The 11,283-nt window shown below is 38.1% G+C and overlaps 1 protein-coding gene across 1 annotated transcript in view; it reads left to right on the top strand.

The window, feature by feature from the left end:
- The window catches only part of Herpud2 (HERPUD family member 2), a 34,287-nt gene extending 25,830 nt beyond the window's left edge, over nucleotides 1-8,457 (top strand). The window contains exons 5-8 of the mRNA XM_055601423.1: nucleotides 3,140-3,262; nucleotides 5,984-6,307; nucleotides 6,989-7,103; nucleotides 7,587-8,457. Of these exons, the coding sequence (XP_055457398.1) occupies nucleotides 3,140-3,262; nucleotides 5,984-6,307; nucleotides 6,989-7,103; nucleotides 7,587-7,748 (724 nt within the window). The 3' untranslated portion in view covers nucleotides 7,749-8,457. The remainder of the gene's footprint in view (nucleotides 1-3,139; nucleotides 3,263-5,983; nucleotides 6,308-6,988; nucleotides 7,104-7,586) is intronic.
- Nucleotides 8,458-11,283: the final 2,826 nt, after the last annotated feature.

Below are 11,283 nucleotides of genomic sequence, written 5' to 3' on the forward strand. Positions count from 1 at the left end.
TGTGTGTGTGTGTGTGTGTGTGTGTGTGTGTGTGTGTGTGTGTGTGTTGCTAGGGATCAACAGGATCTGGAATATTACTAGATTTTTAAATTTAATGTCTTCTAACTTAGGAAACAAACAAAGCACATCATTGCTTTAATTTGTGTTTGATACCCTAAGAGATTAACAATGTCTGGAATAGCACTAGACTTTGTCTGTCTGTCTATCTCTGTCTGTCTGTCTATCTCTGTCTGTCTGTCTGTCTATCTATCTATCTATCTATCTATCTATCTATCTATCTATCTATCTATGTTCTTTTGAGACAGGTTTTTGTTTTTGTTTTTTCCTTTCCTGTGTATCCCTGGCTGTCTTGGCGCTCACTCTGTAGACCAGGCTGGCCTCGAACTCAGATCTGCCTGCATCTGCCTCCCGAGTACTGGGACTAAAGACATGCACTGAAGACATGTTGGTTGTAGAGACCTAATTTAGAACAGTTTGGGGTAGTTAAACTGTTAGGGATCTATTTTAAACTTCATTCTACCTGTAGAATAAACCTACACCTGCAAATAGAGGTCCGTAAATTTCTAAGAAATACAATCTATTATGTCAGTTTCAGAATGAGAAGACTGGATTTTCTTTCTCTTAAGATAAAAGGAAGAAAAAAATAAAAAAAAAATCACTCTTTACACTTTTTAAAGGTCTATAGTTTCCAGGGTTGAAAAAATTGGATTGTATCTTCTGTACCCACATAAAAGCTAAGCACAGTGCTACATGTCTGTAAACCCGGCTCTGGGAGTAGGGCTGGACATGGTGGGAGTAGGGATAAGCAAATTACTGGGGCTGGCTGCTTAGCTACTCTAGTTGAATTGATAAGCTCCAGGCTTTCAAAAAAATGATGTGGTGAGCAATAAAGGAAGGCAGCCAGTACTGACCTTTGGCCTCTATGCACGCACGCGCGCGCACAAACACACACACACACACACACACACACACGTGTACACAAGCATAAGCATAAGGTACATGTACCATAAGCATGTCCCTTATGCTTGTGTACCTGCACATTTCTACATGCTACATTAACAGATGTGTACACTGCGCACACTGTGCAAACAAAAGAGTTAGCACATTCACAAGTGCTGTGTCTATTTGCATATATACCCCATAGTTTTTTTATTTATACAAATATCTATGGTTTTTTTTAACTGAAAATAGATTTTCAGTTTTCATATAATATAGTCTGATCACAGTTTCTCCTCCCCCAACTCCACCTAGGTCCTCATCTATTTCCACTTACCCACATCCACAAACTTTGCTTTCTCTCTGTCATTAGAATACAAACAGGCATCTAAATGATGATGATGATGATGATGATGATGATGATGATGATGATGATGATGATAATGATAATGATAATGATATAATAATGATAAAAACAAATGAGCTGGAATGGGATGAAGCAAGCAAAACTACTAGGGGAAAAAAAGCCAAAGAAAAAGTACAAGAAATGGAGCTGCAGAGACTCACATATTCACATACACACAAATCCTATAAAAACTCAACACTAGAAACTGTACTACATATGCAAAAGACCTATAAGGAAAGAAAAATAAATAAAAACAATGCCAGATAAAGCATTATGAAACAAGAAGCTTCTAAAAGTATTGTTTTGTGTTGGCTCTCTACTGCTGGGCATCAGGCCTGGCCTTAATAGTTGTTTGAATATGTAGTAAGACTCTATTGGAGCAGATTAATTTTTCATTAGAGAAGATTGCTTCTGGGTTAGGATTTGGGCTTGTATTCTTTTCTTAAGTGCTGGGACCCCATTTGTGTTAGAACCATGTAGAGACTGTGCCTGCTCCCACAGTCTCTGAGAGTTCATATGTATGTCAATCCTGGTATGTTTGGAAGGCCTCGTTTCCTTGATGTTCTCCATCTCCACTGGCTCTTATAGTCTTTCTACCTCCTTTTCCATAAGGTTCCCTGAGCTCTGAGGGGAATGATTTGATGGAGACATCATATTTAGGATTGAGTGTTCCAAGGTTTCTCACTCTCTGCAGTTTGTTATGGGCCTCTGTTTTTGTTTCCATCTACTGTGGGAGGAAGTTCTGAAGATGGTTTAACAAGGCACTGATCTATGAGTATAGCAAAATGTCATTAGGAGTCTTTTTATTGCTAAGTCCTATATTACATATTTTGGAGTTGCAGTCTTATTTAAGGTCTGGGGAATAAAAGTGAAGCTGATTAACTGTAACTTTGTTATGATCAAATGTTTGGCAAGCAACTTAAGGGAGCGTTTAGTTTGGCTCACAGTTGGAGGGGAAAGTGCCATCCTGGTGGGGAAGGCACCTTTGCAGAAGTGCGGCTCTCTGGTCACAGTGGGTCAGGAAGCACAGGGTCTACAGGAAGTGGGGCTGGCCTGTTAAAACTTTAAGGCCTTTCCCCTTTCCCCTGACGCCCTTTTTCTCCAGCGAGATTGTATCTTCTAAAGGTTCCACAACTTTCTAAAACAGTGTCACCAGCTGTGGACCAAGTGTTCAAACACATGAGACTACCTGGGACATGCTGCATTCAGATCATAACTCTAGTGTTTACTAATATAAAGTGACAACATTTTGAGGAAGATTCCATTTCAGAATTAGGGAAACTGAAGCATGAGGAAGTTAATGTTGACTTTCCACAAGTTTTATTTAACTAATAGAATTTTAACTTATTTTAAAAATGTATTCAGAAGTATGTTCTTCACTCTTGACTCTTTAAAGGATAGTTTATATTTGAAATGTTTGTATTTATTTTAAATTATTTGGCTGCTATATTTTTAATAAAAACTTATTACTTGGCTGTGACCTAATCCTCAATATGTCATGAGGTTTATTTTCTAGCTTTGATTCTTAAAGAGTATGTACTTAAACATCAGAGTATTCTTGGCTTTGTTCATTTTTGCTGCATATTTTGTGGATGACTTATTTTGGCTATATTGTTGTTCACAGGGCCAACTTAGGTAAGATGTAGTGTGTTATTTGAAGAATAGTTATAATTGGTATGTTTTTAGTAAGATTTAAAACTAGTCTATCAGTGATTGACTTACAGTTCACAAACCAGTTCTAAGGAGTGTTTTTAGCTTTTGAACACATTAAAAGGTTTCATTTATTCTTTATTGCAGAAATGTGGATCAGCAGTTTCCTGGACAAGGTATGCCACCTGGATTCCCAGTGTACCCTGCTCTCAGCCCATTGCAGATGCTGTGGTGGCAGCAAATGTATGCTCATCAGTATTATATGCAATAGTAAGTCTGAGCTCGTTGTTTTAGCTGCTCTGTTAATTGCATAATGTTCTCTTTTATCCTAACTAAGTTGATTTGGGATTGCATTTGTTGCTATCATCTCTTAGTTACTTCAGAATTATTGGGTAGGAATTTATAAACTCAGAAGACACTTTAAATTACTTGTTGAATGGAAAAAGCATTGCATTGCCCTCCATTTTATATCAGCTAAGTCTGCTCTTAGCCTCTTTTTTTCTTGCCCCTGATTTCATTTAGCAGTATTCAGGTACTTTTTTTTTTTTAACATGATGCAGAAGTCCAAAAGAGAATATTCCTGAAAGGCTGCAGGTCTACATGGAGACAAAAAGTCAAAGGAAAAGGGGCCATAGGAAGTACAGGGCTTAGTGACCCATATGGTCACTGCATTCAATCTCATCACTGAGTTATGTCTCTGCTTTGTTCTCCCATTCATCCTCATCCTATGCATCCATTCCACACTGTTTTGTGTCCTCCTCTGTTTGTATTGTTCTTCTCCTTTTTTATCTTTCTCATCTTTCTACCTTTCTTTTTAAGAGCAGCATTCCTTGCTCAGTTTGACAGATATTGACCTGCCTACTCTGTGCCTGCTGACACCCAGCAGTCTGTCCTGTGCTGTGCTCTTGGATTCCTTTCTTCCATGGCTGCAGCTGTTAGCTCTTCACCTTCTGTGCTTCCTCTGTTGCTGCCTGTTCGGAAGTTCTCTGTGGAGTAATAGCCTTTGCCCTGAATTCAGTATACCTAAACTTGGGCTCCTTCATTCTTTAAGTGCCTTTCCTTCTGACTTCTTTGTCAGTGATACTTCCCTTATTAGTTGTCAGAAAAGCTCTTGGACTTGACCATGTAGATTCTAGCTTTTCCCTGAACCCAGAACCTTAAAAAAATGATATAAATTAAGTTTCTTAATCCTGCTTTCAACATTTCAGCCAAATCTTTTCTCATTTTAAATCTATTTTACTTCTCAGTAGCCTTTTCTGTCTCATAATATAACCTTATCCTACTTCAAGTAACTTTTTTAAACATACTGTTGAATCAGTTTTTTTTTTTTTTTATTCCAAATGTCTACTGACTTTCTTTCCTCCATCCTGAAGGAGATGTATATAAATACTTGTACAAGGTTTACCTGCTTTAAGAGCCGCTTATGCTAGTGTTCATTCATAAACACTGGCTTCAGGGTGGCATAGTGTTATAGTGACAACTATCTTTTAGTGATGCCTTTGGGCTTTGTACTTTGTTTTATGCTATTTGTTCTGTTTGTAACCTCCAAGAGAATCATGTAAAATGAGTGAGACATTGCTGTAGCTTACTGTCGAAATCAAATTACTGTGTTTGTGTGTGTGTGTGTGTGTGTATGTGTGTGTGTGAGATTTAACTTTTGAGTCTCAGGTTCTTACCTTTAAAATAGCTCACCCATGTATCAAAGTGGTCATAGGATAAGAAATGTTTTTAAATGAAAGGCTTATTTAGAAACAAGGTTCTAGCATATTGGTTTAAATAGGAATTTATAGCCTGTGGAACATCATTTTCTTAATTTTCTTTAGCTGTCTTAACTAGCTTTATTAACAAGTTAACCATTTAAAAACACTTAATAGTAAAACAAAAATACATATTACAAAATGGTAAAACAAATCCCTGTGTACCTGTTTCAGCTTCAGTATTTACAAAATCATATCAGACTCATTCTACAACTTACCCTTAAATCCCAGCCATGTTACTATGGGGGGGTGGGGACAGACCTGTAATGTACAGACTAATTCTAACCTTAGTTTTCTTTCTGAGGCAGGGTCTCATGTAGCCAAGGCTGGCCTCAAAATGGTTTTTTTAGCCAAAGGTGACCTTGAACTGTTTCTGGAAGTGCTTCCACCTTCTTAATGTGGGGACTATATGTATGTACATGCTACCATGCCCAGTTTTAATGTGATGCTAGGAATGGAGTCCTTGGCTTTCATGCATGGTAGGTTGGCACCATAACAATGAGTCACATCCCCAGCCCTTTTTCTGACTTAAAAAAAATAAAATTTCTTAAAATCACATTTTATTTTTACTTTGTGTGTGTGCAAGTGCATACTATGTCGCACATGTAGAAGCAGAGGGCAGCTTCTGGGATTGTTTCTCACATGATGGAAGCATCATGTGAGCTCCACGGATCACACTCTGGTCATCTTGCTATATCCCTGTTCTGACACACAGTCATATCAGCACTTTTCAGGACACGAGTCTTTCTTAGGTTGAGGAACCTGAGATCCTCAAATGGAGGTGCCTCCAAACCAGGGTTGGGGTTACAGAGTATTTTTTTTTCCAGGATTTATTTAATATTTAAACCCATATTTAGACAAGCAAGTCAGAGTGTGGCTTGAGGGGAATTTGGTAGCTCTGAGGTGTTCATCCCATGTAGAATAGTAAAAAGTCATTAATCGAAAGATTTGTACCTACTCCCTATCAGCTTGCAAGCCAATTTAACCATAATATTGGTTATTTCTTTTTTCTCTTTGTGGTGAGCTGAGATTGCCAGGCTAAGCAAACACCTTTTCCGTAGCCCCACTATTCCACTGGAAACTGCTTCCTAGAAATACAGAGCAAGTGTATGATACTCAAGATTATGGTTTAAAAAATTTTGCAATACCTAAGACATTTAAAAATTCATAGTATGTTAAAGTTTGTTTGTTGTTATTGTTTCTTTTGTTTTCAATATTTTGGTGAATATTTCAGTCAAGCTGCAGTTACAGCTCAGGCCACATCACATGCCAGCTCAGCCCAGCCTGTTGCATCACCGCCTCTGAATGTGGCACATGTTCCTGGAGAAGAGCCTCCACCAGCTCCTAACCTAGTGGCCCAAGAAAACGGACCCATGAATGAGAATGTTCAAATGAATGCACAGGGAGGCCCAATACTAAACGAAGAAGACTTCAACCGGGACTGGCTCGACTGGGTGTACACATTCTCCAGAGCTGCAGTTCTCCTCAGCATCGTATACTTCTACTCCTCCTTTAGTCGGTTTATCATGGTAATGGGAGCCATGCTGCTGGTGTATTTGTGAGTGACGGATATTAACCATTTGTGGTTTCTTTTAATTGCTTTTGAAACTGTTTATCACAGACTCTGGCATAGTGTAGTCATTTAGAAATGTTGAAGGAAGGATTTTTACTATTGGCCTTCAGGTATCTGGCCTGTTGGTGCTAACCAAAAGCAAGGGTAAGAGGTATTAACGTAAGAATATTTATCAGAATTTTTTAAAAGCAGAGTTTTTGTTTATTGTATTTTATATACATTTTTAATTCAGTGATTCACAGACTTCCAGTTATTTAGAACTCAAATATTTGATAAATGCTTTAAGTATGTTTCTTTTAAGTGATATTTATCAATACTTATATAAACAGAGGTCACACTTTTTTCATAGGTAGATTTTTTTTCCCCCCTGGCCTTGCCTTCTCTCTAAGGAAGAAAGATATATACCTAGTTATATTTTACTTTGAAAAAAAAAAGCCCCAAAAGATTTTGTGATTTAATGTGTCACATTGAGCCAGTTATGTCCAAGATAAGCTTTTAGATTTGAATTGGGTTTTGTTTTACTGTTATTTCCTTGAGAAATTTCTTGGCACAAAGGCAGATACTATTTGTTTTTATCATTTTTTTTTTTTTTCTTGAGGGAAACTATTTTATTGTGTTACAAATACAAGTGATTGTGGCTCATTTTCTTTTCATTTTACCGAACAGACACCAAGCTGGATGGTTTCCTTTCAGGCAAGAAGGCGGTCAGCAACAGGCTCCCAACAATGTTGAAGTTAACAATGATGGGCAAAATGCAAACAATCTAGAACTTGAAGAAATGGTAGGTTATTAAGCTTGTGTAGATATTAAAGGTAGATAATCCTTAGCCCTATATGGGACACAAATAATAACGGAGTCTTGGATGATCCATAGATATCTGTGGAAGTACCCAAAGAAAAGCTAATGTAGAAACTGTGGTGGTTTCATTTGGGGAACTTAGCATGTACCACTGAGTCAGTCATTACATATGTTGGAATAAGTGGGAAGAATTAGACTCAAAAAGTAGTCTTGAAAGAAAATTATGTTTGTGGTGAGAATTTGTAATACTGGCAATATGTTTGCATACTGCAAATAAATAATTAGCATTATTATTTGTATACTGCAGAATTATTTAGGAATTTTAGACTTCACAGAGATTTCTAATGGCCTCAGATCTACCATTTGACCTACATACTTAGAAGAAAGTATTTAGCTGTCCCCTGTGCTATTATAGGTTGGTGTTTGTGGTTCCAGTTACTCAGAGTATGTTTATGTTGTTTGAAAGGAGCGCCTTATGGATGATGGACTAGAAGATGAGAGTGCAGAAGATGCAGGTGAAGATTCCAGTGCAGTTCAAAGGCCCGGGTTAATGGCTTCAGCTTGGTCTTTTATCACCACCTTTTTTACTTCACTAATACCAGAGGGGCCTCCCCAAGTTGCCAATTAGACCTGAAAAACTGTGCCAGCTGCAAAGGAGGGTTTGACTTTAGGAAAGTGGTTTAAATAACAGTGCAATTTAAAAAAAAAAAAATGTATAACTTTTCTTTTGATGATCATGTACAGAGGTCTTTTCTTTAAGCTTCTCACGCATATGAATATTTTAAGCACAAATGGACTACTAAGTGTGTGATTTTTCTTTGTTTAAAGATCCTAACAGAACATAGCATAACAGTACTGGTCTTCCAGTTTTACTCATTTCAATTATGTGTAGTGCACCAAGCGGAACCACTGTGTGTTGTTTCTTTCAAGAGCTGCTACACCTTTAATGTTCATAGCTAGATGGCCAGCCCTTCAATGTGTACTTTGAATAAATATATCTATTTTCTGTGAATTATCCTGAAAGTTTTAAACAGAAATGACCTCATAGTTTTTAATAAAGTTTATTTACTTAAAATGTGCTAGTAGCATCTTGCCCACCATAAAGCAATAAACTTCTCAAAATCTTAATTTTGACATTTGAATAAATGATGGAAACTTTCTATTTTAAGGACACATGTCCCATCAGTTGGAATTAGTACCTTAAAAGGAAAAAAAAAAAAAAGGCAGCTCTTCATTGGAATTAAGTGATACAAAATGTTTGATATGGCAGAACTTTTATAAAATATGCTGGAAATTGCTCCTTGTAATTTTTTAAATAAAAAATCAGTAACGATAAACAGCCTTATGGGATATTTATTTATGCTCTTCAATACTAATTTACGTGCAAAAATATGTTTAAATTTTGCTCGTATTTTGGAAGGGTTGTCCTTCAGGTCAGGTGGCCTTCCATTCTAAACAGCATCTCTTTGTTTTCAGGCTGTCTGACACTGGCAGAAATGAACCTGAGGCACCTACAGGGTAGTGGCAGAAGAATGCAGAGATATTGAGACTCTTGATGAGTTTATTTCTTTGTGCTGGGAGCTAGAGAGAAGATCTGTGGAATTTGTTGAGGTTGCAACATCTTGGGGACATTGTTGTAGGAGGAAATGAGCAACCTTGTTGTCTCTCAGCCCAAGCAGAGCCTCAGGAGGAAGATGCTTGTGAAATTTTCCTTGAGAGTGGTACAGCTATGGGTTCTAGGAATAGTAAATGTGTTACTGTTTTTAATTATTATCTCCATGTAGTTACTTTCAGTAAGTCTTGGTTAAACAAAACAAAACAACAACCCCCCCCAAAAAAACTAGTCAGGTGTCAGTCATGGTTTGGAGGGGCCTATCTGGTTCCAAACAACTGTGGTGCTTAATGATAGTTTTCGGCAAGCAAAAGAGTCTATACAGAGGCCCAGAGATGATTCTGAAGGCCAAGTAGTGACTGACTACTGACAACCATGAGAAGGTTCTCTAGAATGCTTCTAAGGACTTTTTATGTTGCCTACACTTGACAGAAAGGATTGGGTGTTCTCCAGTGAAATATTATGTATGAGTGAGCAAAAGGGAAGAGTGATTTAAGGGCTGGGAAGCTGAAGACTTTTGCTTCATAGTTTGATTGATGCTACAGCTCAGTATACTAAATTGTTTCTCCAACTCTTCCATTGTCACTACTGAAATTAGACATATCAAGGTAGTATGATATAGACCATTTTTGGAGCCATAGCTGTGTAGTCAGTGGCAGGGTTTTTTATTTTATTATTGTTTTGGCTTTTGCCTCGATATCCACCTGACATTTTAGTAGACTATGGTTAGGCAGCCTGTGTCTGTTGAATCTGGAATGGTGGCATTGGAGCTACAGAATCAGGCCAAGCTCTGGTGAATTAGTTGTTTGCTAGCAAGTTTCTAGGAAGCCAGTGGGGCTGGCTGGCTCATCTCCACTGGTTGAAGGTCCAGCCTTGCAATTACAAAGTGGTGGCAGCATTTGGTGGTAGGTAGAAAGCATATTTATTGTGTCTCATTTCTCATACATTTATGCTTTGGATGTTCCAATATTCAGGCATCTAGAAACATTTATACAGAACAGGAATCCATGACTGTGCTTCCTGTTATGGAGCAGTGCATGCCTTTCCTTCAAGGCCCCTGTGGAGTCTGCTGAGAGTTGTTCTCTTCAAGAGAACTCGGCCATCACTCGGGACTTTTGTTGCTGAGCTCTCAGCTTCCTAGTCAGAACTCATGGGAAGAAGCTTTGCCCAGTACAATGAAGCTTCAACCCTACCAAAGACTGGTCTCTTCCGATAGCAGTCCCCCATGGTTGCATGTATCCTTGCTCTGCACTTAATAGGTACATTCTGGAGGCCCCAGTCTTGGGGACCAGTTTGGAAGTTATCTTGTCAACACTTAACTTCCCAGTCCTACTGCTGAATTTGGACTCTTCCTCTAACTTAGCTGCTTTACAAAATGAGAATGCCACCGCCTGCACACACTGTTTTTGGAACATATTCAGTAGCTCAAGTCTCAAGTGGCCAAGACTACAGAAGAGGCAGGTCTTCTGTGAATACACATGGTCTTCACCTATTGCCATTCTCATGGAAGAAGCACTGAAAAGGCTGTTTTGGGGCTATCTTGTCCAGTTAAATAACAATAAAAATAATTAGCTAGAATATGTTTAAACTAATACTGATGTTCAAACACATATTCCTGCTGTCCTAGTTACATTTTCATTGTTGTGATAAGCACCATGACCAAAAGCAGTGTGGGGAGGAAATGATTTATTTCATCGTAAAACTCCATCATTAAGGGAAGTCAGGGCAGAAACTCAAGGCTCTAATAGGGAGGCAGACCATGGAGAATTTCTGCCTGCTGGCTTGCTCTGATTGCTTTCACATATCACCCAGAATCACCTGCTGAGGGGTAGCACTGCCCACAGTTGTCTAGGTGCTCCCAAATAAAACACTAATCAAGAAAATACCTTACAGACTTGCCTACAGGTAGTCTGATTGAGGCATTTTCTCAGCCTAGATAATTAGCTTGTATCAAGTTGACAAAACACTAATCAGGACACCTGGTCCCAGCTAAGTGTATACCTTCACTTTAAAATGTTTTAAAGACAACTCAAGGTTGTAACTTCCAATGTTACTTCTCTTTTCTAGGTGAGAACACATTTAATTAACCCAAATCATGCAGGTAGTACACCATAGCATTCTGTTCTACTTCCTACCTTCCACTCTTTACAGTTACCCAGTTATACAAATAAGGCATGTGGGATTCTTTGTTCTGAGCAAATTAGGATGCGCTTGTTTTGTATTAACACTTCTGTTGTGACAACAAGAAAAGTCACATTTATTATCATGTTCCCAGGGCTGTCTAGAAAGAAATACAAGTGTTTCAGAGCTGAGAACACTGATTGGCATTTGCTGATGTAAGGGCTGAGAAACTGAATAAAAAATTTTAGAAGACTTATTAGGAACAAAAATAAGAGTCCAGGAGCCAAGTACATTAATATTAATTCTTGAATTGTCTTGAAAACAATGAAGATGTTAACTTTGTGTTAGAAAGTAATGATTGGAGATGGGTAGGAGGAGAGGAGGGAGGGAAAATTATAGTATTGAATGAGAGAAGAATCTTCAATAAAAC

Source organism: Psammomys obesus, unplaced genomic scaffold (genome assembly GCF_907164565.1).
Source record: "Psammomys obesus unplaced genomic scaffold, mPsaObe1.curated_primary_1811, whole genome shotgun sequence".
Lineage (NCBI taxonomy): Eukaryota > Metazoa > Chordata > Mammalia > Rodentia > Muridae > Psammomys > Psammomys obesus.